The following is a 26,653-nucleotide window of genomic DNA, read 5'->3' on the forward strand; positions in this document are numbered from 1 at the left end:
ATAAAAATTGAAACGGCGTTTGAGAGGAACAAAAAGAAAGTGCCTTGTTTGAGAATACATTAAGTCGTTCGTAGGCCGTGCTGCAGTGCCGTGTTTCCTCCGTCTCTTCATCATCTATATCATCATCACCTTCTTCTTGTTCGTGACGGGATGTTTAGTTCTTTCTTGACTAGATCGCCTAGGAAACTGCAGTGAACGATGGATGAGTATGTACCTAGGTAGAGGTAGGTAAGGAAGGAGTGAAGGGTCAGGGAGGAGGCAGTGATGGAGAGGTATGTACCTCTGTTAGTGGCTCGAATTTTAACTATGGTGGAATCAATTGCTCTACTACCCGGCCCTTCTAACAGTCATCTAAAGGAGATACTTCGTTCGATCCTGGCCTCTTTCGTACCCGTCCGTCCTTTTCCGTGAGATCCGGAGTTGGAAACTCGAGTCTAGGTTGACCGCAGATGCAGTTGTCGGTTATAATTTGATGAATTGACTGGAGATTGCAGCGAAGGACTGACTGAGGTACAGACGGGGTAGGTGCAGTGCGGATGCGTGTTGGAAGTGAACTGAACACAACGAATGGTGGGTGGAATTTGGTGCACTGCAATGGGCACGCATCGTACTTACCTAACTCTACCTTACTAGGTAGGTAGGGATACTCTTTATCTTCACTGTAGGCAAGTCCAACCTTCGTTCAGTTACAGTAACTGAAGTAGCATGTACAATTCCGCCTGCCTTCTCAGCAAGCTGGGGAGTCCTGGAACTGTCAGACCAGTACGCAGCTTTCCCACCTCTTGGTCCGAGTCCGCCGTTCTGAGTGTAATGAACGTTACATACACTACAGCTGGTTTAGCCACTGAGTTCAATCGAAGACACTCAATAGGTAGAATGAGTGACTCGAGCAGTTGAGTGTCATATGATCGACAAGGTTTGGCAGCAGTGAGTGTCTTATAAAGAACTGTCTCGAATCATGTTCTTCAGGTGTCGTATTCGATATTGACATCGCGAGGTGGTCTTCCATGCGGGCGCAATCATCCGCGATGCCGCGTGTCCAGGACCGGGTCGAGGCCGTTGTGGCTTCAGTTGGCGAACATTCGCTCTTCCCGAGGGAATCAACAGATTTTGTTTACCACATTGCAGTCCGGAGCTTTTGCCTTCGTTAAGGTCCGTCAGTTACTGTAGCGTTGTTCATGCCAAAAACTTGAAGCAGAGGGACAAATCAAAGCGGGCTGAAGGCTACAGTCAAGTGACGGCCTGTAAGCGCAAGTAAGTCTGTGGCTCAACTGAGCGAAATGAAACGGGGCAGTACACCTCACGGGCTCCTAGAGGCACCATGTTCACATTCTGGCTTAGTCATATGTCTATAGCTGGGCCTTGACAGTCTCTGTGTCCCATTTCTCTCGTTTTGGATAGTACCTATGTTTGCTCAGTACTATATACCTTAGTACACGCCTCTGTTCTTCTCGTCATCCCTACCTAGGTTCCTGGCATCGATATTGGTAGGTCTAAGGGTCCAACAACTTTGCAAAATTTCTACTAGGTACCTCTATGCAGCTGGAATTCTCGATAACGGCAATACGGAAGGTAACAAAGCAAATGAACTGATTAGAACGGGTGTCTGAAAGTTGCTCCGGCAGCCAAACGGCCGAAAGCTTGTGACAATACATTGCTAGAACTATTTCGTGTGCTGTGCTAGCCATTAGTTCTCCCCAAGCAGCTGAAGTTGTGGGTAGAGGAGTGTTACCAGTATAACTCAAGAGAATCCCGCGGCGTTTCAGGCTTATCGATTTCACGCCGAGGACCTTCAAATGAAGCTACTTTTGGGGGTGTAGCCTTCAGGGTCGTCTTCGGGGTCGTAAAACGGACGGGTCATAACCCGGGGCATAGGCAGTGGGCCCTTATACCTGTAGTATTCCTCAAGCGACGTGAGCGTTTTGGCTTGTAACTTCCACGACGGATACCAACTGCTGCGGTAATAGATTCTGTTTTCCAGCAAAGCAACTATCATGAGGATCCTGTAGGCCTCGGAGTCTTCGGCGTTTGTTAAAGAAACGTTACATGTAGCTCCATGCTCAACTAGAACCTCCGTTATGTCTGGTGGGCAACACGCTATCGAGCAATGCAGTGGTGAAAGTAGAGAGTCTTCGCAAAGCGCTTTGGCATCATTAGTAGTAGCTGCTTGGAGTAAAGCGAGAACACTCAGCATTAGAGGAGGTATCGAAGAGTAACCTTCTTGTTTTGGTCGTCCGCAAATTGACACAGTAAGGGGCATGAGTCCATGCGTGGTTCTTTGATGTGTTGCGCCAGGCCAGAGTTTCAAAACCGCATCAACGGCGTATGGCTCCCACAGAGCTGCCGCGTGAAGAGCTGTCCATTGCGAGTCGACGGATGGACCACTATCCGAGCCTGTGAGGTACATGTCGTTGGATTCGAGCTTCTGGACTTCTTTAACCAACGTGAAAAAGATTTTGCGCTCTCTCTCAGGGTCGTCTTCTCTTCTCAGTCTTTCATGCTGCGCATAGGTCGTTATGACATCGAGTAAAACTGTGGGCCAAGCTTCCACCGCCTCAGGCAAACACGGCATCGCATCGAGGACTTCATCGCATCGGTAGATAATGGCCCATTCAGTAACCTTGCGGAGAAGGCTCAAGTCCGCTACAGAGGAACAACCCGGCCTCCCGCGACCGAACCACCTTTCTATGCTTTCCATAGCCTGATCGTCATCGTCGTTCATCAGATGTGTTCGAATGATTTCCAGATCGTTGTTACCCACAACAGGCTGCTCCTTGATGACATGACTTGTGTGGTTTAAAAGCGAGGTTACTCTCGAGGTTACTTTCGAGCGAAACATCGAGTCGGATTTCTCTTTTGTCATTTCCAGAACGCGGTCGATTATAGACAAGTCAACGTCAATGCTCATCATGATCATCTTAACCAGGCTGAAATTATTGTGTGCAACTGCATTCTGTAATCCAAGTAATGCAAGGGATTGTGGATCTGATGCCCAGCCAGCTACCATGGGGAGGTAATCACAAACCATCTTGAAGCTTAAGTCGTCCGCGGTTTCTGAGAGAATGCGTAAGAACTTGAAGACATCGTCTTCGGTGGGATCTGGGCTGTTCCTCGTGCTTCGGAGCAGCACCAAGGCAGTGAGAGCAGCCAAACATATTTGTCTGCTTAGAGAATTGAGTAAGTCTTCATCATGCGCGATGGCGGATAACTTGAGGCATGCCTCTTCGATCAAGGCCCACAAGTGGTCTACCATGCTCCCAGCTTTGATTTCCGCCAAGTGCTTTCTGACCATGTGAAGCGCGAACTGAGTCGAGGTATCCTCGAGAGGGATCGTTAGAAGGACAAGGAAGTAGGCTGCTGCGACAAAAGAAGGACCAGCAACAATGCACCGCTGTATCAACTCGTCTAGGCATGGAACTTTCCCTTCATCATTCCTGATCTTCCTTGAGAGCCACTTACGTGTCTGAATGAAGATGTGGTCATCCTGTATATGACTTCTGATGATATGGCGAAAGAGGTACGCATGCGACTTGTTGAGCGCGTACACAATCATCCCTCCTTCACCATCTAGGGATGAATTCCACGGAACCGAAACATGTGGCGGTCTATCGTTGATCAATGCCCTCCACAAGACATCGACTCTGGCTCCATTCTCCTCGGTGAGATGCGCTGTATGCCGAGTCCAATACTTAGAGGCGTACGATAGGAAGCAGGTCATCGCCTCATTTTTCGGCAATTGAACCTCTAGCAAAGCCATGAAGATGTTCAGTTGTTCAGGCGCCGGTCTTCGATGTTTGTCCCTTTTGAGGTGTCGAACCATGCTGGCTAGTAATGGGTTGGAACTTGATGCTTCCTTTTTTAGTCTCTCTGAAATCGAACTGGGATCGACTTTTCTGTTCAAAGTCATACGTTTGTCGAAGTCGGCAAAGTTGAGATACGTTACACAGACGGATCCCATGAATGATTCTGCATCGGTCATCCAGCTCCGCGTAAGGCTGCTGCCGTCCACTCCAACTTTTCGGTCTCCCATATGCGATATCACACTGTGATGGATGAATCGAACTTGGTCATCTTCCTCGTCGATCTCCAGCAACCCACCACCACAGCGAAAGACAACCTGCTTGGGACTGTGAGGCAACCGGGCCCCATTCCAGGTAGGGTCACCGGGTTGGACAGTGAGTGCAACACTCAGCTGTTCCCCGGTAAGGCAAGTTTCCGCTACAGCAACCAATTGAAATATTCGATCACCGTACTGGCGGTCAGGGATTCGGTCGAGCGCCTGATCGAATGCTTGTGGAAGATCTTTCGGCAAATGATGTAGAATGTCTTGGACCGACTCATTGGTCAAGACGGCTTCATGGTAGGATGGGAATATGGCCTCAATATGAAGTGATACCCAAAGATACCTGTAAAGCAAATAGCCGTGGTCAGAAGTTTTGAATGATGTATGTCAACAGATAGTATTCATCATCATGAGTATAGCTTACATTCCTTGGGCTCCCACAGCCAGCGCTTTCGTAACCTGCTCCACCAACTTGTCGCTCATTTGTGGCTCACGGCGAGCATTACGTCTTTGCACCTCCGATCTGATATACTCCTCAATTTCTGTATCACGCAGGACATTGTTCAAGGACAGATCGGCAGCAGTGCCCAAATATTCCTGTGTCAGCTTCGTTGGAAGGCCAGAGGCATCCAGTCTTGTCGAGAAGCACACAGATATTTGATGTTGTTGGCGAAGGTCCTGTAAGGCTTGTAAAACGATTTCCACATCCTCCTCTGAGCATTCATCTAGTCCATCCAGAATCACATAGAAGGTTTCATCCCGCGGCAAAAGGCTCTGTAGAAGCTGCACAATGAAGGAAACACTCAGTGCCCCAAGAAAGGTATCAGGATTCCCTTGGATCAATTTTTCCCACTCTTGACGGACTGTTCCGGATTGCAGCAACTGATGGGCAATACTTCCCAGGATAGTAAATCCTTTCAGCGTGTGTGGATCATCTCTTTTGCAAATGAAGCCTGCGTGCTTCTTCTTTTCCATCGGTGCGTCAGCGATGATGGTAGCAAGCGCAACAGTTTTGCCGCAGCCAAGGTGCCCGGTAACTCGTAACACAGCCTGATGCCCTGCTTTCCAAGATTTGTATTCGGACGTGGTAAGAATCCAACTCGCGGTTCCGCGCTTTCTTTCTCGTCTCCATATTACATCCTGTTGACCTTGTCGGGGAGATAGATGGTGCAAGAGTTGTTGCTTTTGTTCGAGTATGTATTGTCGTCTCCACGCCTTAGAAAAGCGGCGTATCATCCCTCCCGTCTCTTTTCTCGCTGCTTGTTGTCTGTCCGCCGCCTGTGAGCTGGTAAGCAGAGTGAACTGCTTCTCGATCAGAGCCCCGTACATGTTCAGTTCCTCCTGGATTGGTCCAAACTCATTGTCGAAGGTAGAAAACAAAGATGATGCCAATAGCAGATATGATGGTCTTCTAGCAACGGCAAGGATCTGCTGGCATAGACGGACGACTCTAGTAAGGTACTCGGAGAATAAGGCCTGTAGTTCAGCTGAGTTGGGGAAAAGCTTTGCAAATTCGGAGGTAACAGACCAGGACCGGGTCAGTCTCATCAACAATGAAGAGACCTGGTCAAAGTAGGCATAGTGCCCCACGGCGGCCTTAAGAAAATTGTATGCCAAGTCAATCCTTCTGTTCAACGAATTCAAATTGCAGACTGAATGATATGCCGGTCACACGTACCTCCAGCGACACCCTTACTGCCGTCCATACACCTGAAGCAATCAGACTCTGTGTACCCCCGATCAAGACATCTCCGGCCTCCGCAAACTTTTGTATTCGGCTGAGAAAGCCGCCAAGACGTGTTCCTGATGCTGGTGTCCAGGATGCGTGTCGTCGAGCTCCCTCTCGGTTTAGCTGCTCAGTCATCAAGATGACCTCTGAGGCAGTAGGGGATGAGCTGGCACATTGCGCTTGCAGCCTCATGAACTCCTGTTTCTTCGTTCCATCCAGGGCTTGCGCAAACTCAGACACCGCCTGAGCAAGCCGAAGCTCGGGTGCCAGTTGACTAGACTTAGACCCTGGTAAAGGAATCAGTGCACCGCTGCTGCTCGAAGCCATGCTCATAACATGGCAAGTCGCCGAGGGTTGAATGTTTTGCTTGCGAGCTTTGTCGAAACTCAAGATTATCAGGGGCGCTGAGTGTAGAAAAAATGAAGTCGATATCGGTTTGCAGACAAAGATGACAAGTGTTGACTGATCGGGTCTTCAGCTTGTTGTTGTGGGAAGAAGCCCTGGCCGGCTGCAATTTGAGAAACAGATCAGAACACATGCATTCGATTGAGCCCCCGTCCGGTTGTAATTGCCTATCTGATTGCTGACGCCACCACCAGACACCTTGTTAAGTATATCCGATATGCCCATCCAATGGCTCATCGCCATCTTTCAGCTGCCAATTACAAGCTCGTAGCAAGGCACAGCCTGGTTTCTAACCCTTACTGTCTGGATGGTGCCTAATGAACACCCAGTCTAGGTTGCATTGGGATCAATATGTATGGGGTTGGCATTTTTGAGCCACCCGCCTGGTTGAGAATGTACCGAACATGAAAACAGTGAACAGTCGGATCAAAGCATTAGCTTGACGGCGGTGGTTGGCTAGGAGTTGGACTGGACCTGGCCCAACCCTAAAAGGCCGTAACATATCGCAAGTGTCGAATGAACGCGTCCTTGTTGCATAATCCATTGCCCTCCGAGAAACTGATGAAATCTGGTTCATGAATCGGTAGGTCGGATGAAAGCTGAACACTTGTGATAAAACCGTTGATGGGCGGGGTGGCGCACCAGACCACGAGTTCCCGTTCAACGTGGCAGTGGCTGATCGTGTCCTGTAGCGTCCTGCAGTTTAACGCATTAGCAAGTTGCAAAGCCACGGGACGGAGGGTCCAAACGCTGTTATGCTGCGCAAATAACAGGGCGTAGGGCTTTAGAAAGTTGACGAGAAATTCGAGTGGAAGTGCTTGGGTTAGAAAACAAGCCCTGCTCAACGGGGTGCGACAGTCGAACATGAAGAGAGCGAAAAGGTACTGCACGGTTCCTGGGTGCAGCTTTATGTCCTGCTGCTCCACTCTCCAACGGCCACCTCAGTACCATAGAAGTGATCATACGCTGTAGGTAAACGGGCTGATTATAGGCTGCAGCTTTTGCCTTAATATTTATCTTAAGGCAAGATGGCCGAGCGGTCTAAGGCGCCACGTTAAGGTTAACCCTTAATCCGAGATATCCGTGGTCCGAAAGGGCGTGGGTTCGAATCCCACTCTTGTCAAGCTTCTTTTTTTCCTATTTACGTAAACACGGCTGTATATCTTCACTATCTTTATCTTCCACGACTTCAAATAGTGAGACTCTACTATATTTTACCCCCTAATGAAAGTTTTCGCACAGTATCACTAGACAAGTGCCATCCGGTTAGTATTCAACTTGAAGCTTCATCCTGCGCAATGGACTGGTGTAAAGTCTGTCCAGGTTACTTAGCAGTTCATCAATCCACAAAACTCTCAAGCTTTTCTCCGTCCCTTGGAACCGTTGCTCAAGCTATGTTTGAGTCGAAAAGTTCTTACCTACCAAGCCCATGCATGCAACCGTCATGAGGCCTTGGTTCCAGAGCTCGAGGGCAGCTCATCTGGTACGCAATATCTGTGAAGCACAGTTTGTGAGGCTGCTTCTTTTTTTTAAGATCTTGCAAGTTTTAATCCTCCCCCGCGTTCCACAAGTATAACCAAATGACTAAACAAGGGCTCATGTTGCGACCATTACTTCAAACGACTAATGGTGCGAGTGTTATCGATAAGATATTTGATCATTGTTGACTTTAATTCCCAACCCAGTCTTACAAGTAATCCAACACATGTTTTCTGAATCATGCTCGAACCACACTCAGAAAAGTCTGGGCAAAGAGTCTGCTGTTCGATCGTGCATCGAATTGGCTTTCCATGAATCCACTCAACGATCATCTGGTATGAAAGAGTGATAGCTATTGCGCAAGCACAGAGAAAACCGAAACGCAGACTGTTCAAGAGTACATATGTTTATAGAAGCTCTATCCGATATTCCTGATACCTTCCATGGTAAGGTGTCAAAGGGGGGTCTTAAGTTTTCGTCGTATGGCTCGGATTTAGTGGGTTTTGGGAGAAGCAAGTAAGAAGATTTCCCGAGCACCAGCTGAGCCAATTAATGTGCAAGAAAACGGAGAACAGTACGGGTTTAGTTCGACACGAATACCGAGCCAACGGCATCACCGCCTGAAAACAACTGTCTTATAGACATGAGACAAGACATGGCGGCATGATGTTCATCGAAAAAACTCAAGGAAGGCTAGCGATTGTATAGACAGTTAGATACATATATGCATGTGATACGGGCAGACGGAGGGATGTTGGGCAAGGTCAACGGGTATCTATAACATAACTCCTTACGCAGACAAAGTAGCCTCGTCCTAGCTTTCCAAAAGTGCGACATGCAAAAAGACTGACATGGTCCAGCCAATAAACGAGGGATTAACCAAAACAAGATCGTCCAATACGCTATTCCATCTATTATATACTCCTTTTTGTTTCTAGATTGCTGGGCCCCAAGTGCTGGTGGCCGTTGACCCGCCATTCGTTTCCATTTCGAACCTACCAAGGCTCTCCTGCCAGTTTTGCCAGTCGAAACCCTCGTCCATATTAACGTCCATATCTTCAACCTGGAAATTAGGTACCCGGAGCATTTCGGGCAACCCCGGCCCAGGCCATAACCATGGGGCATTCTCGTCTTTCACGGGCGACTGTACCTGCATCCCCTGAGCTGTATTCATGTTTGGCCCTGGACCAGGCGTGTGATGCAGCTGATTACCGCCTGTGGGTGCCGGTGTGGTGCTGCGATTGAAGTCGGGTATTGTTGCGGGGTTGAAGTTCGCCGCGCTGTCCATTCGTGGAATGTCGCCATTAGAAAATCCGTAGACAGGTGGACGACTCGGGTCGAAAGGAGGCCCCCTCCATAAGGGGATGAATTCTTGTGGGTTAAACCCTTGGTTGGTCATGGTGGGATCTAGAAAGTCCATCATGTCCGGTTTTGAAACACTCATGTTTTCTGTAGGGTGACTGTTATCATTGGTGTGAACTTCGTTGGTCTGCTGTTGTACAGTCTGTGGGATCTCGGGCGTTGGCTGCCTCGGGGGTGGCACCGGCTCAACTGGTAAGGGCGGCGCATTAACAAGCTTCCTCCAGCGTTCACGGGCCACTGTGATGCTGATCTCCTCTGTAACTGACAATGCCCCGAAAGTGGTCGGGGCGGGTCTGGACTGGTCTTCCAGCTCGAGCTGCATGGCAGCTTGAGGATTGGCACGAAGACGGGCGGTCTCCGCTTCACGATGCCTCTTGGCCTTGAAGTACATCTTCTTGATGGGGAGCCAAACAGCTGTATGGGATGCGAGCTTCTCAAGCTCATACTCTTTTGGTGCTGTATACACCGAGTTCAAAGCACCCCAAGCGCGCTCTGATGCAGGGCCCCAAGCCTTGTGCGAAACTTCGATTAGAAGATACGCCACGGCTGGCCATTGTGTGTATGTCTGGAATAGCCACCTCCATGGCTTGGTTCTTGGGTCAGTATTAAGGATGTGGTTCGTCTCGAATACTTCGATAGCAGAGTTGAAGAGACGTTCCCGTAGCTCATCCGACAACTCTTCATTGTCTGGTCCTGGGAACAGCACAGGCTGGTAGATTATTAGGGTCATCTTGGCGACCAGCACTCGTGCGATGTTCGCAGCCACCCAGTACATGGGGTTATCCAGGCAAGAGCGATCCCGGAGGTATTTTTCCTCAACACGCTTGTGTAGGTCGGCAAGCATTTCCTCTCGCTCTTCTAGCGAAGTTGCAGCATCCCCGGGGCAGACAGGCGCCATGGCGGACGATGCCGTGTGCAAACGTCTCGCCACCGTGCAGATCTCGTACCGGATTAAGGAAAAGGTCATGTCCGTTGGCCCGTCTCGTGATTCTGGGAAATCCTTCATATCGGGTGAGATGTCGGAGTCGTTGACGTTAAGAGGGAGCTGTGTATCAAAAGTACGGTCGACGAGAGTGAGATCGGTACCCTGGTCCTCGGCAGAGCGGAGATCCAAGATACATACGGCCCAGAAGATACGGCGCCTCATTTCGACCTCGAAGGGGCTGATGTTGGGGAAGTTCGTTCCGTCACGATGGAGGCCCAGTGCCTGGCTAATGCGAATAAGTAGGCCAGTCAAGGTCCAAGCGAACCTCGTGTCATCCTGGCGGCGAACGAGAATAAGGAAGAGGAGGAACGCCTGGGCGAGGGTGATATCGGGCGTCGTCGTAAAGTTGGCTCTCGCTAGAGCCTGCTCAAGAGCAAATCGATATTGTTGTACGAGATAGTCCTTTTCGGCGCCGAAGTTCATTTTGGCCTAAACAGTGTAAGACAAGAACCACAAACAAAGGGTAACAGGGGTGGGCATACTTCATCTTTGTCCATGGAGGCAACGGCAGAATAGTAGATGGCGAACATCAAGGCTTCGGTCGAAGGCGTGAGGCTGTCCATGTTGTTCCGAGCGTGGCGTATTGTTTTGGTCATCGAAGGGACATGAAGAACCTTGAGTATTGGATCGACGTTTTCCTGGAATACCTGCCACATAAATGGAATTTGCGATGGGAGCGGGTGCAGTGGTCTTAAGTCGACATCGGCGGAGCGGTACCCGAAGATGAAAGACTGATGATCTGAATGGCTAACGGGTTGGTCGACGGATTCGGGAGAAGCCTCGTCGTCGGAGACGTCGGAATCGTGTTGGCCGCATTCTATTGTTTCTCGGCGGATCTCGTCGAGCTGTGTCTGGGTGAGTTTCATGCAGGGGGAAGTAACAAGAGGGAACGCCCTACCTCGTCATTGATCGCAGACCAAAATCCACTGCTGACATATCTGGTGACACCCTTCTCGTTGAGGACCAAGCGACCAAACTGTTTGTGGATGTCTGATGATATCCTCCTTAATGGGCCAAAAGGAGGTCTGTTGAGTTGTGTCTGCAGACCTTGCGCGCCACTCTTATCTGTGCTTAGACCGGTTCCAGTTGAGGGCGAGTTCTTGCCAAGATTGCTTCCGTTCGGGGTTCCAGGTTTATCGCCGGCTCGGGTTGCACCAGTCGCGTGGCCGTCCGCATCGTGTCCTCCGGTGCCTTCAGGAGAGTTGCTGGAGCTAAACGGGTGTCGCACCGCCTCAAGTTCGATCTGACCGCTAAGTTCTTCGACAATGCCTTCGAGTTTTCGCAGGCGCTTCATCAGCTCCAGCTCCCGCTCGCTCGAAGGCTGTTTCGACGGCGCATTCGGGTCTTTTGGTCTTGGTCGTCGCGGCGCCCGACCAGGGGCCGGGAAGATGCATGGAATCTGTGCTCTCCGGCAGTTGGAGCATGGCATATGTTTGTCGCACCGAACCTGAAAAGGTGTCAGCGGGTCCACGACATGCAGACGGGCCCACGGAAAGCAGGAGGCGGCACGTGGCGTGAGGAGCGGAAGAGCGACAAACCTTGCGTCTCCGACATGTTACACAACTCCGGGGGTTCAGAGCACCGGAAAAGGGAGCCGATGGGGGATAAACAGAAGCGCCCGGTGGAGGGTGGTGGGCGACAAGATGATGTTGGTGAATGTCGAAGCTATCATGGGAGGGCCCAATGGATGGGTGGTCGACACATGGACTCCCCTCCGAGGCGACGCTAATCGCGCTCTGGTTGTCGTCGATAGGCATGATGGCGCAGCTGTGAGTGCCCGGCGAGCGTTATGGGACGGATTCGGTGTAGACGTCCCTACTCGGACGATAAAGCTCCGCGAAGCACTAGCTGGCTGGCTGACTGCCTGACTTGCCTGGCAGCCCGACTAATGACTCGACTGCCTGCCGCGGGTTCGAGGCGGAGGAGAAAAGAGCTGCTCAGTCCTGGATGGCGTCAATGTGGAATCCAAGCTGAAGACGGATTCCTGCTGACTTGTGGGTTATGGTTGGAGTCAGTCTCTGCGAGAGGCGGGAATTGGCGAAGTGGTGGTGGTGCCAGGAGCTGGGCGAGGGGGTCGAGGATGGGGTTTTTCGATGACAAGATCACCGTGGCGAAGGAGTCCGGTGGAGGAGCATTCAGGGCGGACAGGGCAACGGTGGGATGGAGGGGGGGGACAACTAGGTAATGATGGCACTGGGCGTTCGTTTTGTGTGGTGTTCAAGCCGAAGAGTGAGTGTGGACCGTGGATGATGAAACTCGACTCGAGCCGTGGGTGTTTTCTAGATCGACGGGCGAGAATGAGTGACCCTAACATGGAAGGGAAGACTGAGTGGCAGCAGGCAGGCCTTGCAAAGCACGGGAGGAGACACACTTTACAGCCTGCCACTCACCACTCACAACCCGCATTCCCGCACTTCACACGCCAGACGGGAGCGCAGCCAGTCCCTCTTCAAGCTCTGTCGGGATAGGCTGGGTGGGGCGGAAAGTGACTGATCTTTTTGTGGGGATAATAGCAAATGCGAGGTACGTACCATCTTAACTGATTCTGCTTTGTTCGTCGCGGCTCCCTGTTAACGATGTTGAAAGGACTCGGAGCTTCCTCCTGAAAGAGGCTAACTCGATCCGGCCAAGCCAGTCAGCATCGTGTGCTGGTGATCGATTTAAATCGTCCATAATTTGTCGGGCACAGCATGGATGATGGTTGTTGAGAAGATGGAAAACCCGGAGAACAACAAGAAAGAGCACGTCCCAGTTTTCGCTAGTTTCAGGGCCAGCCAGGGTGATTGCGTAGAGGCTGTCTGCAACACGCTGCTGCCCGAGGCTCGCAGACTGACCAGGTCGAAAATTCAGAGTCCAGAAGCGAAACCATTTTTCTCAGACGGCGAGGGGTCCGATAGTTCTCCGACCTGCCCGAATTAGCGCCCTTTTATGTTCTCCAGGGAAGCGGGAAGAAGGCGGTCAATGATAGGCTCTGTCGGGAAAGTATCATTCTAGTGCATGTAAATAGACCGTAATTTGTTGTGATGTGCCAGGGCCTCGGTATGAAAAAACAGAAGACGGATGTCGAATTCGATCAAGGCCCGTGCTGTCGACACCAAGAAAAGAGAAAAACTAAAAGAGAAGAGTAATAAAAAAAAAATACAGTTAGGCCACACTAATGGTTGAAACTCAAACACCTCACTTTGGGTGATGCAATCTGCACGGTGTACATACCCAAGCCGACCGCACTGCGGGGCGTTCGCTATTGACCTTCTTTTCGTTTTTCTATCAGATAACACTTGATCTCTGCGGTGTCATGTGATGAATTGTTTCTTGCGTGATTCATTCACCGTCTTTTTCTCTTGTCAAAATTCTCCGTTGCTGCGCAGTGGAGGTTATCTTCGTTTACTTCCATGGCCAGGCCTCGTGAAACGAGTGGTGAAGATGGGAAGCTCAGCTGGCTACAAAGTCAACATATCCCCCTGAGTCTCCTCCTGGACCCAAAGCTTGCAGCTCAACGGATCCCTGAATTGTAACAACATTGAATGAAGTATTTTTTTAGTCGGTAAGCTAAGTCGTCCTTATCTAGGTGCATCTAGAATCTATCGAACAGCATGGGTCAGAAATCTCCATGGCCTCGCATTTTTTTTTAGAGGGGCACACTTAGCAATTTCCACGCACACTCCACAGAATTGAGAGACCCCATCAGCTGTACGTTGCCCAACGACACGAGTTTCCACAGCCATCCAGAACATTGAGATTCTTAGGAAAAGGGCAATGCTTGTTTTTGAGATGCGGTCACGTCTGGCCCGTCTAAAACTGTCCTGGTAGGCTGCAATTGGAACGATGGCTTGGGTGAAAAGTGAACAGAAACTGAACCACTAGAAACAAGAGCATTTCAGCCATATTCACCTGAGCCGCGACATCCTCAACTTACATCCGGAGGAAAATGATTGCCAGATTCAGCTGTAATGAAAGAAGGAACCCCAGAATTACAGATATAGTGTATTTCTCTCAAACACTGGATCTGCGCCAACGCTTGATGTCAAGAACACTATGCGCACGGGCCCTCCCCCTTTTTTCTGGCCATGACTACCACTCGGATGTAAACACAACACGAGCTAGCTGTTTCTCATCATGGCGAACTGCATATTGCTGTATTGAAAGACAAATGCGTTGCGGGCGGATATGTGAACTTCCCAGCCATGGACCCTCTCAAAGCGAAGCCGTCAGACTGCCATGCTCCTTGAACAAGCGATCGCTGAACAAGTTGACAATGGGCAAAAAGAGCCGCTGCTTCCCCTCCTCAGTGGCCATGAACTCTCTGAGCTCAGCCTCACTTCTCCACGTCCAGCTCTCGCACTTCTCCGGCTCCATTACCTTGAGAAGACGAGCAAGTTAGCGAGCATATTCCTCCAAAGGCTGGACAAACAGGCTGGCATAGACTTACCACAGGCTGCTTCTGCTCATCATCCCTCCGGCAGGCAACAAAGATAGTGATGTAGTGCTTCTTCTCCGCATCAAAGATATCGTTGGTGAAGGCCAAAGCTTTCTCGGCTTTAACCTTCAGGCCCGTCTCTTCAAGTGTCTCTCTCTCGGCGCATTCCAAGTAGTCCTCGCCGACTTCGAGATGGCCACCGGGAAATTGCAACGTTCCTGTTGCCCAGTCAAGGCAGTTCGTGTAAGCATAAATGATGCTGTTAGGAACATGCGATGAGGTCCGTGACATCCGTGAAAGTCTGTGAAACAGACAGGGAAAGGAAAAAGAGCTGAGGACTGTCTAGACGTAGGAGGTACGTACCCGATCCATGGGACCCTTTTCTCACTCCCACCAACATCTTCCCCTCCGCATCACTGATGATCGCCGCGACGCCCACCCGGACGACAGGTTGCTGTGATGCCATATTGTTCGACTTGCTTTTTTTTTTCGGTTGGTGGCTTACTATGTCAATTTGGCTAGGATGGTAAGTGATATCGCTAGTCGCCGCTGTCCTACTTTTCTACCTTTACGTTTGATTATGCGCACTGTCAGCCAGTCTTATATTTCAGGATGAAGAACCTTGGATGCCGCCGTATGTATCAATGTGACTCAATGTCCCTCCAGGCTGACAAGCTCCGGCTGTGCCCGGTAAGGTGTCCCCGCGCACCGGAGCCGTGAGGTTGACACGGTGTTGCAGTACCGCAAGGCGGGCACGCGGGCAAGACCCCGCGCCGCTGCTGCGCCCAGGAGAACGCCCTCCAGGGCCCTGGCAGCCCGGGAGCCCGGGTCGTTACAGCGACTGTGTGGGACCACAAGGTACACCGGGCTCTGCTGGGATATGACTTGTTAGCGTGGTTCTCCAGGGTAGCAAAGAACCTTAAATTCGGCACAGAAATCAATTGACTTTTGGCCTACTCACCCCCTGTTTTTTGTAGCGCTACGCTACTAAGCTAACAAGTCATGTACATCCCAGCAAAGGCGTACCAATTCCCATCGCCGTCCACCGAAAAAATGCCCTTAAATTCCAAGTCCGGTATCAAGTTTAAAGCTGGTGTAGGCAAACGTACCTACGGTAGTGTACTATGTACGCTCACTTGGAGGTATCTCCCATCCGAAACTTCGCCGCGCTGACCTATTATTCAGTCCTTGTTGGGGTGAACATCAGGGGAATTTCAGTTTTGATTCCACTTGCAGCAGCAGCTTGCATCCGCCTGTCAATACCACACTGCAGTGCCCCAGCCAGTGTCTTGGGTTGTGGTCTACCATAACCCCGTGCCGACGGACTGAAAGCGAACTGCCTAAAGCGCACAACATCAGTACAGTAGACGGTTGCATCATGGTGCACCCATGTTTTCGGGGCCCCATGTTTCCGGTGGAGTAAAAACAACAAATGCTCCTGGGCGCGAGGAACTTTAGCTCTCAACAGCCGACTGACAGAGCGGTTGTGGGAAGAGGATCGAGATTTGTTTTTGCTGTCTCTACACCTTATGAGACTCAAATAGAGCGGAAATAAAACAACAACAGCCCGGCTGGCGCAATCGGTAGCGCGCAAGACTTCTAATCTTGAGGCTGTGGGTTCGATTCCCACGTCGGGCTTTCAAGGTCTTTTTGCGTTTTTTCGCACTCCTTCCGTTCTTTTTTCTCATCTTATCTTTTTGCGCAATCTTCGCTTCATCTTCGAGCATCATCATTGCTATGTTGGAGCTTTGCAACATGATGCGGCCTTCTGTATCTCAAGTGAGTTACCTACCGCTCATCGTGGAAGATTGCTTAGTCATGCGTACGCGATTTGCCATGTTCTCAAAGCCGGACTGTGATGTCATGTCTGGAACAATGAGATCGCTAACGCGATGCTGAGTGAAAACACACCAGTCTCTCGATTTTCGTCACACTCTCGGACTTCAGAACCTCCCTGCCTCCAAGTGGGGAGCCGCATCGCAGCGGGCGAAACCCTGTGCTCTTAGCCTTCTCGGTCTAGGTACCCCAAGATTCTACATACACATTTCGCTGCACTTCGATACAGTTTGTTGCTGGCCAGATTCGTCCCCGAGAAACTCACGCGGCAATCCAGAAATAAGCCGTTTACGCTTGAATCCATGTTTTACCGCTGCCTGTGGCAGGTATATGCAGCATTGTTGAAAGCCAAAATTCTGAGAGATAATCGAGGCAACTCTAGGCTTGGTTGTATTTGTGATACTGTTTTCCCGCCATAACCCATGCAATATCTCAGATGATTCACGATCTCTGCAGGGCAGATCATGACACACGCCTTCTCACATGGTCAGGTCACACTGCTTTTGAATGCTGATCACCAACAGCAGTGTACCTTGGTACATAGCCATGTTAACCCCAATCCCCCGCACCTACCCCGACTCCGATCCTGGGTACGATGCCACTCGCAAGCCACCTACGAGCGCGACCCCCCCACTATTCCTTCAACCCCGTCCTCTCACCCGGCACCACTCACAGAGTCTGGACCACAGCCATCCAAGCCCTCATCTCCGTTCTCGGCCAAGATGCCGTCCTCTTCGACTCTGCCGTCTCCGATTACATCACCCCGTACGACCTTCGCGAGGCAGAGTCAGCAACGGACAAGCGCAAAGTCCCCAGCGTAACGTCTGCTCTGGCTTCACGAACCAGCTGAGCGCCATACTGAAGATTGTCAACAAGTTCACCATCCCTCCATAGACTTTTTCACAGGACAAGAACTTGTGATATGGCGAACCGGCGCCGAAAGTAAACGATTCCGTGGCGCTAAATTCGCATGGGATGGATAATGTCATCAAAGTGAATGATCAAATCACCACGCGATCATGGAGCCCGGTGTGACTGTTCCTTGATTTGTATCGGTGCTGTGTCGGATACAAAAAGAAAGTTTGGCCAAGCACGGCGAGCTTGGGGTGAGGCTAAGTGTGATGGGGAATCTGGGTTTCTTCTCCCATTTTACCGTTGTATTAGACAACGGAAATACCCTTAATGGGACCGACCTCAAGAGCCTAGATTGCGGCATCGGGCTTGGCGCCCTCTTCACTCATCCCCATACACAGTATATCGCCGGCCTAGAAGACATGGTTGCCTCCGGCAACCTCGTCCATATGGGACAATGGGGATCACGGCCAACGAGCCATTCAACCCCTTCTTATCCACATCCACTTACGGCCCCTTCATCGAAGGCTTCTTCCGGTAGTGAAAGAAAGGGGGTATGGCATATATAGAGCGCATGTCAGCCACATGGGTGAGTGTTGGCGTGTCGAGAGCAGGATCGAAAAGTTGCTGATGCATCACTCGACAACGCTGATTGCGGGCTTGAACGAACCTCAACGGACACACCTACAACCGCTTTGTTGAAAATATCAAGGTAAGTCTTCACCAGTCAAAAATTCGAATGAGGGAAGAAATACCATATTGGACGGTACACACTGGACCCCAAGGGGATTCTATCCTCAGGCAAGCAAGGTATATGGCCTAGCGAAGTCTGTCACTTGAGAGAGAACCAAGAGTACGACGGCTAAAAGGGAAACAAAAGCATGCTCAATCATAGAAAAGGCGACTGGGACATTCCAAATTCCGTAAAGGGAGAAATGAAGGTTGGCTGGATTACATTACTATCTCTTCGGTTTCATAGGATAAGGACCTGAACGTGCGAGGACTGAGCATGGCCCAAGAGGACTCGCCCAACTGGAGATGTCAGGCGTTTCTACACCAATATCCAAACCTGGAGGACTGGCGATAACTCAATCACTCTTGGCTCGGTTCCATGAAGTGAACCGCATACCGGTTGTGACCCACCCGAACCAAAGCCGGATGGTATCCTCCAGCCAATTCTTTCCGTTCCTCCAAGGACCCACGTTGGCGACAAGTGGAAGTCGGTCACGGACTTCTGTGATGTAGGTCGAGCTGTTAGGAATACAGGGTTTCTTGGGAAGTCGTGCGCGCTCGGCCTCGTCGATATAAGGGGTGGCAGTGGTGGCTCCCGTCTTTTCCGCATGTTTAATGACCTTGATGAACTGCCGTGTCCTTGTGGAGGCACCAGGAGTCCAAGTGGCTGCCACATACCCCGTGATAACACCTGTGTTGGGGATACCCTCGAGCATGACTCCGTTCCACATGTAGCGCTGGCCGATGGTATCATTGATGCGGACATCATCAACAAAGACGTCAATTTTGTTGAGCAAAACCATGTATAGACCAGTGGCGGTGATGATCATGTCGGCTTCAAGAGTCTCACCGGACTTGAGCAATATGCCGTTTTCGGTGACGGTCTCAATATGATCGGTAACAACGGAAGCGTTCGGGCCACACAAAGCCTTGAAAAAGTCTCCCTGCGGACAAAGGCACACACGCTGATCGAAAGGTTTGTACCGAGGGTTGAAGTGCTTGTCGACATCGAAACCTTTGGGAAGCTGCCTGCGCATCTCGTCAACGACAAGCTTCCTTCCCCAGTTGGGGAAGTTCAGAAGCAGCTGGACAAAGAGGGTTTCGGCGACCATCCTGATACACCAGTTAATCTTCCCCGCCCATTGGATTGGCATGAATCTTTCCAGGAACGGTTGAAGCTCGTCTCTAGCTGGCAAGCTGTAGACATATGATGGACTACGCTGGAGCATAGCGACATGCTTGGCAGTTTTGGCGAGGGCAGGAAGGAGAGTGATAGCGGTGGCACCTGAGCCAATGATGACGATGCGTTTGTTATCGTACTGCACCTCTTCATTCCAAAATTGGGGATGTACCACTTGACCCTGAAATCTTTCGATACCGGGAATGACAGTGGACCGAGGCTTCTCGTAGCTGTAGTACCCGGTGGCGTTGACTAGCCATGGCGTCTTGAAGATCTTCTTCTCGAGAACGGTGCCGTCACCGGAAGTTACATCGACGTGCAACGTCCATCTCTGCTCCTCGCTGCTCCAGCTCTCTGACGTGACGCGGCGGTTGAAGCGTATCTTCTTGTCAATGCCCTGGGACGCAGCAGCGTCCTCCATATATTTCTTGATGAGATGGGCATCAGCCATGTTAATGTCCTTGGTCCATGGGTACCAGGGGAAGCCGAACAGAGCCATGGCGCTGTCGGAGCGGATGCCGGGATATTTCCAGAAGGCCCATGTTCCGCCGATATGGTCGCGAGACTCAAGGACGGTAAAGGAATGGTTAGGCAACTCGGATTGCAACAAGTAGGCGGCGTTGATGCCGCTCAGACCGGCGCCGGTGATGATGATGTCGAAAGTGGAGTCCTCGGAGGCCATTGTGCGTGGGTTGTTTCGGCGTAGCTAGCACTGCGGCCCGGGGTCGGATATACAATCGCGTAGGAGACGGACGGGGCCCGCGCGGAGGAGGGCTGGGTGGGCGTTTAAATATTGACAGCGCGTTCACAGCAACATCGCCAAATCTCTTGCCCCAGCCGAGGTTCGCCAGCTGAGCCAGCTCTATGGGGTTACATGAATGGTCTGTGCAATCCCAGTCTCGCCGTCCATCACGACGCTGATCCGTTGATGCGAGTGATTCAGCTGCTTCCCAATTAGCGCCATTGTTGGGATCATTCCGGCCGTTTGTGAGTTTGTTGTTGCGATTCGCTGGCAGTCATGTGTCTTGGCGAACTCCCGACAATGACAAAGGTTTGATGTTTCCTCTCAAGAAGTTGTTGGTCAGGACAAGGAAGAGGAAATTGGGGACCGGTGGAGTTTGTGGGAAAGAAGCTGGAGTCATTAACCTTCTCACGTCAGACGGCATGATCCGCCCGGGGGTACCTACCTGCCCCTTGCTGCCCTGTCACAACTGTGCTGCCCTACAGATGCCAAGCCGTACCTGGAAGTCGCGCGGGGTTGTGATACACCTCCTTCCATTTCTAGAGGTAGGTAATTCCCATTCATCTTTCCATCTTTCGATTGCTTGCTCTGGTCTAAGACGGGCAAGAACAAGATAGAGCAAGCGACGAGTTCAAGAACGACTGGATGTCCTGTGGTCTGCCGGGAGGCCTACCGATCATGTTCTCTTTCGATGAGAAGGTTGATCTTCCAGTGAGCATAACTTAGTTCTATCACTAGACCCAATCAATCATCAACCGTCTGGTGACTCTGGTCCCTCCCTTACTCTGTCACCAGAATTTTGTCGCCATCACCGGTGAACCCGCAGCTATTGTCGCTCTTCAGGCTGAATCCCTTATCAACCCCGCTATCACTGGAAGTAACCGCTTTCCACCGTTGCGGGCTCGACGGCGACCTTCGAGATACCTTCACATCCGAGCCAACGTCCGAACCAGGCCTTACGTTTGAACCACGGCATTGCGCTCCTCAAAAAGCAAGTACTATAACCGAGCTGTCTTTCCCCAAGATCATTGTTGCTAACTATCATCATCCTGCTGAAGAACTCCCGTCTTCCTGCCTATCGCTCTTCGTACTCGACCGCAAGCCTCTTCTGTCTCCTCCTGAGGGCCCGTTGTGGGTACTTGAAACGTATTTGAAGCACAACAACGATGGCGGAAAATCACACCATGCCGCAATTGACAGCGCAAGGTGTACATCCGCCTCTTCCAAGCCCTAGCTTCACGCTTATACCAGCATCTCCTTCTAGGCTGGAGACATCTATCCACTCCGAAGAGGCACCTTCAGAGACAACATTGGTTCAAGAAGCCCTCCCTCAAACTCCACAAAAAGCGTTGCAAACATACCTTCATAGCTTTGACCTAGAGCAGCAGAGTTATGACTCCCAAGACGGCACGGGTAGCTTCCAGGGACTCTACTAGTGGCAGAAAGAAACGGACAGTGACATAGGAGCGCCAAAGCCAAACTTGCGGACCATTGCAGACGTATGCTGCAGCATATTTCTGATCCTGATGGCGCTATTGGGTATTGTGATATTCTTCTACTTTCTTTCTGGACGTTATTTCCACCCGTGATGCCGGAAAGCTACCAGTTGGAACAACGCTGCGTTGGTTCTGTTCTGTTGGACAATGGGTATCGGGGTCACAGCACACAAACCTGATGCGAGGTAATACTCGAGTCGCGGTTATATCTCTACCTAATAGACCTAAGTAATAGTAATCGACGTTATTCGCTGCACCCTGTGCATGCTGGCTTAGTCTAGAGTTCTTTATCAACAGATCAAAAAGTCATGCAATGGATCATGGGGTACCGTATCCTTTACTTTTTCTGCACAGCACCGCCAAACGCCTCTCCTGCCATCAAAACGCACATACGCCATTTCCTGGTCAGCTTGTAGGTTCCATGATTCCTATCCCAACAAATAGATCACCAGCGCTCAGAAAATCACAGACCTAATCTCTAACTGAAGACCTTTGAGGAACAACCCCAAAGTATCCCCTGTCCGGCGTAACCAACTAGGTGCCCATTGGCTGTGAAGAATCTGATGTAGCCACACACCTCATTATCTCGCAAAGTTTCTGGATTCTTAAGCGGAAGTCCATACCCGTTTGCAGCCCAGTCAAGTGGATGAAGTTGATTTCCTCTTGTTTTGGGTGTCCATTGTCGAGGCATTCAAAGACGAGCTGCTCCTGTAAGTCGCATGTGTCTATCTGCTGCCTTCCAGCTTTCAAAGTCAACTATCATGATATAATCGGCACCTCTTTACGAAATCTCCACAGTCGTTGTCTTCAGCATAATTATGTTGATATGACCAGTCACAAAGTTTAAGCACTGCCCTCCCACAGTTATGGATACCTGCGTTCAGTATTGTCTTCGCTACCGTCGGAGATAGTGCTGACCCATATTGATAGGAGACTTGCGGATCATCGCGTGCCCGGAAAGGCGTATATGCCTCCCCGGACCCAATTATCCATTGTTCTCAACTGGTTGTTCCAAATATCTCTCACTCTAGTCGGGCACCTGTGAAGGGAGGCCCTCGAGCACACTGAGACAGTTTTCCAGCATCGTTCGGCAACAACTGGGAAACACCAGACCTACATACCATCCACAAGAACCGCACTGCGATTTTCACGCATACCTATGTTATGAATCTACCATAGTAACGCTTCAGTGGAAAGTTGTTAGCAAGAAACTCCTATAGAGACAACAGAGCAAATCGTGTGTCCCGAGGATCAGTCGCCTTGTGGGTTCGTGCAAAACACAACATATCGAGAGTATATCAGTCATCAGCCACGTATGGCGGCCAACTCCAGTTCTTGTCGTCAACGGAGATGAAGCCTCCCCAGACACGGAGCACGATGCGAAGGACGAGGAGCAGAGCAGCGACTGTGGGCAGTAGTTCAATGTACCAGTTCTCAGTCTCTCCTGCTGGGCGAGAATCAACGTTTATGTGCAGCGATCGGAACTTCGGCCACTCGATCGATGAGTCGTCTATATACCTACCGCAGTTGAGCAAGGCGGGGAAGCGTCGGTTCATCCCGCATGCTTCAAGCCCCATAGTAAACTTTTTGAAGTACCCAAATGCGTGAGGACCAAGGACGAGCGGAGGTAGTACTCGCCGATCATGTCCCTAAAATGTACCATAGACTGGCTGTCATATCAGAGATATGATGTTTATGGAGCTTGCCGACCGGCCTTGCGATGACGACGACAATACTGTACGATGAAATCAATGGCGGCGTCAATGACAAGATTGAAGATAACTCAAGTATGTAGATGCGGAACATCAGTGTAACTTGGCTGTTGCGCTCCCAGATATCATTCTGGTTCGGATGCAGCTGGAATCAATCCGTACCGTCCGATCAATGTGAACTGAACGAACGGGGAGATATGCCAGGTAACGAAGTCACGAAGGGCCGAATAACAGGTTGTAAGTGGGTTACGAACAAAGTGGCGGCAGAAAGGCACCTCTTGCTGAGATGAAGGATCCAACCCTACGACGTATCTAATCGAGATCTTGAGAACCGAGACGGGATTGGGGAAGATGAAGTGGATAGATAGATAGCATTGGGAGATACTTTCCATCGTGCGATGCTGACGTCGTCGTGATAGCGCTTGATGAGGCGGAGGTTTCTTTTTGAGAATGTGCTCCGAGAGGAACAGAACTTCAACAGTATCTTTGCATCCAATGCCGGCACGAAATGGATCAATCGGATGAGTTCCTTGGACTGGAGAGGTTTTGTTGACGTACCTAAATGGGGAGGGAGTTCCTCGTTCGAGGCGCGGGGGGAACCCGAAGTCTCGACCTCAACATCCATCCATGATCTCACCCTACTTCGCGGCCCACCGCCCACCAGACACCCGGTCGGCTCAACATCTTGATTCTCTGGAGGTTGTGCTGTGGAGTCGTAAACCCTTCGCTGCTTAAATGATCTTGCGATCTTGACGACAATCGGTTCTTTGAGGTGGTATGTAAACAATCGATTGCTCGCAGGCCACAAAAGGACCAAAGTTGAACGCTAACTAGCTCGCGCGGGAAATACGATCGAGATCTCGGGACGTGGAAAAGATCATGCGTTACATTTTGCCTCAACGTCGTCAACGGCATCGGAAGGAATTATCCGTACCGTCGTTACATTTTGGACGGATTTAAGGCACTGCAGTCAGTAGTGCCTCGCTACGCCACTCACTATGTACAGTAGAAACCTCTGCTTCATGCAAATACTACCTTTTACAAAACCCTTCTCTTTCGCAAAAGGATTTTGACTGCCAGCATTTTCCTCTGGTGTGCTATGTATAAGACTGCGACATGCAATTGCAAATGGTTAACGACGGGAAAGTGCATTGAATGGAGCCTGATCGTGGTGGCAGGCCGGGGGCGTACTTATACCTTTATAGCGGGGCAGGCAGCTTGCAAAATAGTCCGGACACACTGACACCTGACCACACCCAAAAATGTCCGGACTATTTTCCACACCACTTGCGCGGGGGGGTATAGTCGCTCTATCAGACCCACTTTTGAGGCTCGGGGCGGTCGTCCAGTGGCCAAAGGTCTATGTACTCGTCCTTCTGGTCTGTGATTTTGCTTTTGCAAAGCGTTAGTTTCTAGCCCAGACGAGTACCCTTCGCAAAAAGTTTGGGCTGCCGGCATTAATTGCATTAACATGGGAGGGGCTTCTACTATATTGGGCTGTTTTGCTTCAATCTCGTCCACTCAAAGCCTCGGTATCACAGACGCCCTGCACTCAGTGTACAATCTGACTCTTTGCTTGCCTGTCCTTGGAGTCTTGCTTCTGTCATTAAGACCTTTTATCTCCGTCGTAATTGCGACGGTCATTGTACTGGAACAGAAGAAAAGTCATCGCAGAGTTACACAACCCGTACCTTGAATTAATTGCGAGAAAGGTTACCTACTTGTTGACGTACATAGATAGTATGGATGCGCTGTAGTGTACTTTCGCTGTTTGCGTTGCCTTCTTCTTTGCACAGCGCTGTCTTGCCTATTTCTTCTACTGCTATCTATCCATAAAGTCGCCAAGAAACCTACGGTACAACCAAGTGGAAACCGTTGGGTGATACCGCTGCTCCTATAGCCCTGTAGGGCCAAAAGAGAAGAAAAAAAAAAATCAAAATCAAAAATTACAACACCAACCATCCCCTCCACAACCAGAGCTTTGAAAATAGCACGCAACTGACCCCCGCAGATCGCAACAATAAGCACTAACGGATCTTGAAACACCCGCTCAGGGTCTCCCATTCTCGTAGCCAAAATCGATCTCAAATGTCTTTTCCTTCATCCTGTCCCCATTCCCGCTCCAACCGCGCTTTAGGTTCTTTGCGGAGCTGCGGAGACAACCGCCCGTCCCCTCCCGACGCCGAGCCTCGCTTCGCGGTGCGCCGTCGTCGTCGTCGCCGCTCCGCTCCGCTCCGCTTTGCTTTGCTTTACTTCGATGGCGCTAGTATAACGCACGATTTAGTGTAGCGTTGGTGGCATGGCGGCATGGCGCTATCTTAGAAAGTAAGTAGGAAAGAGACAATGGTAGGAAGAGGTTTAACTTTGTTTGGTGAGGCCCAATGGCGATCGTAGTGATGAAAAAGATCCCTTTTTATGCAGGTCACGGAAGGGTCCTGCATGTGAGGGTCCCGGTGTACACATCAGTCCTGGTAAGTTCGTTAGCTTGGTACCTACAGACGGGGGTTTTGAGCAGGGGAGACGGGGGACGTAGCAGCCCGCTGTAAGTACACTATTAATGCCCTGTAAGAATGTGTGGGGCGAGTAAGAGACTAACAAACTTTCCAGGACTGATGTGTAAGAAACGGGTGGAGATCTGGGTGGACTATCAATCACATAATCAAGCTAGAGGTATCAAGCACCTGTGAGGTGGCTTCATTGTTACCCTCTAGCGCCTTCCATTGCCGAATTGTGTAATGGACAGGCAGGAGAAATGGTCCGGATGGGACTCGATCGGACTGTCAATCAATCATTGTATGAAAAAGATTTCCTTCTTCGCCGAGGTAAGCGTAGCGGAGCCCGAGCGAAAAACACATCATCGCTGCTGTCAAACCTCAAGTGCGAAGCTCGGTCGCCGGATAGATTGAAAACTGGAACAGTCCCTTGATAGACTAAACCCTTTTTTTTTCTTCTTTTTCGGGGCGGGCGCGCAGCCAATCTCTGCCTCTAGCTGCCCGTCGCGCCCGCTGACTTATACAGTAAGCAGCGATCACAAGCAGTACTCACAGGGAAGAGTTCACGTACAGCAACCGGATCAACATAGCACACAATAATTTTGAATGATGAGAATTGGGTGATGCGCCCTCTGAGTTTTTGCGCGGTTGATATACACTACCTATGTAGATTACCTAGATGTCAGGCGCGCCCAGAAAAGTGGGTTAGGTGAGTCTATCCAGGGACTGTCTTGAGTCGATCCAGCTACCGCTTGCGGTCGAAGTGAGGATTGCGCAACTGCGTCTAGTTGCATGTGTCGTTGGTGATCAGTCTAGTGTAGTTCAGTTAGCTCAGCGAGCGGGACGGGACGTGTAGGTCCCGTTATCTGAGGTGGAAAGAATAAAGTCCGAAAGTCGTAAAACGAAAAGATCGACGTAAAGCGAATGGTAGTCCTCAGCCAAGGGATGGGACCATGAGTGGTACGGCCAGATAAATCGAGTGAGGTTTCACGGATGACGAGACAATAGTTGAGGTGAGGTGGTTATTAGGTACAGACGCACCACAGATATTGCACAGGGTCGTAGATCTTGGCTCAATATCTGCCTTGTCGAACTTACGACTATCGTCTCAACCACCATCGCGGCACCGCCGGGCCCCCGTCTCCTATTTAGCCCTGCCCATCTAAGCGAT

At 50.6% G+C, this 26,653-nt stretch overlaps 4 protein-coding genes and 3 non-coding genes across 7 annotated transcripts; 3 read left to right on the top strand and 4 right to left on the bottom strand.

Annotated features, from left to right (window-relative positions):
- Nucleotides 1-1,792: 1,792 nt before the first annotated feature.
- On the bottom strand, nucleotides 1,793-5,796 carry NCU02897 (hypothetical protein; the record flags this gene model as incomplete). The annotated part of the gene is made up of 5 exons (XM_960486.2): nucleotides 5,742-5,796; nucleotides 4,488-5,659; nucleotides 3,910-4,406; nucleotides 3,460-3,669; nucleotides 1,793-3,354 (listed from the first exon to the last, which is right to left on the bottom strand). The coding sequence occupies exons 2-5, from the start codon at nucleotides 5,609-5,611 to the stop codon at nucleotides 1,793-1,795; spliced, it is 3,393 nt and encodes a 1,130-aa protein (XP_965579.2). The 5' UTR covers nucleotides 5,612-5,659; nucleotides 5,742-5,796.
- Nucleotides 5,797-7,219: 1,423 nt separating this feature from the next.
- Nucleotides 7,220-7,320, top strand: NCU15063. Its single transcript has one exon. It is a non-coding gene; the product is annotated as a tRNA-Leu (tRNA).
- Nucleotides 7,321-8,315: 995 nt separating this feature from the next.
- On the bottom strand, nucleotides 8,316-12,421 carry ada-3 (all development altered-3). The gene is made up of 4 exons (XM_960485.2): nucleotides 11,562-12,421; nucleotides 10,922-11,470; nucleotides 10,506-10,868; nucleotides 8,316-10,452 (listed from the first exon to the last, which is right to left on the bottom strand). Exons 1-4 carry the CDS (start codon nucleotides 11,778-11,780, stop codon nucleotides 8,611-8,613), a joined length of 2,973 nt encoding a protein of 990 aa, XP_965578.1. The 5' UTR covers nucleotides 11,781-12,421; the 3' UTR covers nucleotides 8,316-8,610.
- A 1,354-nt stretch (nucleotides 12,422-13,775) lies between these two features.
- NCU02895 (MutT/nudix family protein) lies at nucleotides 13,776-15,161 on the bottom strand. Its single transcript, XM_960484.2, has 3 exons — nucleotides 14,804-15,161; nucleotides 14,453-14,658; nucleotides 13,776-14,382 (listed from the first exon to the last, which is right to left on the bottom strand). The coding sequence occupies exons 1-3, from the start codon at nucleotides 14,904-14,906 to the stop codon at nucleotides 14,218-14,220; spliced, it is 474 nt and encodes a 157-aa protein (XP_965577.1). The 5' UTR covers nucleotides 14,907-15,161; the 3' UTR covers nucleotides 13,776-14,217.
- An 844-nt stretch (nucleotides 15,162-16,005) lies between these two features.
- NCU15064 lies at nucleotides 16,006-16,078 on the top strand. Its single transcript has one exon. It is a non-coding gene; the product is annotated as a tRNA-Arg (tRNA).
- Nucleotides 16,079-17,984: 1,906 nt separating this feature from the next.
- On the bottom strand, nucleotides 17,985-20,146 carry NCU02894 (flavin-binding monooxygenase). Its single transcript, XM_960483.2, has one exon. It carries the CDS (start codon nucleotides 19,720-19,722, stop codon nucleotides 18,217-18,219), a length of 1,506 nt encoding a protein of 501 aa, XP_965576.1. The 5' UTR covers nucleotides 19,723-20,146; the 3' UTR covers nucleotides 17,985-18,216.
- Nucleotides 20,147-20,403: 257 nt separating this feature from the next.
- On the top strand, nucleotides 20,404-21,533 carry NCU14046. Its single transcript, XR_897798.1, has 2 exons — nucleotides 20,404-20,773; nucleotides 20,841-21,533. It is a non-coding gene; the product is annotated as a ncrg118 (non-coding RNA).
- Nucleotides 21,534-26,653: the final 5,120 nt, after the last annotated feature.

The sequence above is a fragment of the Neurospora crassa genome, linkage group I, assembly GCF_000182925.2.
Source record: "Neurospora crassa OR74A linkage group I, whole genome shotgun sequence".
Taxonomy (NCBI): domain Eukaryota; kingdom Fungi; phylum Ascomycota; class Sordariomycetes; order Sordariales; family Sordariaceae; genus Neurospora; species Neurospora crassa.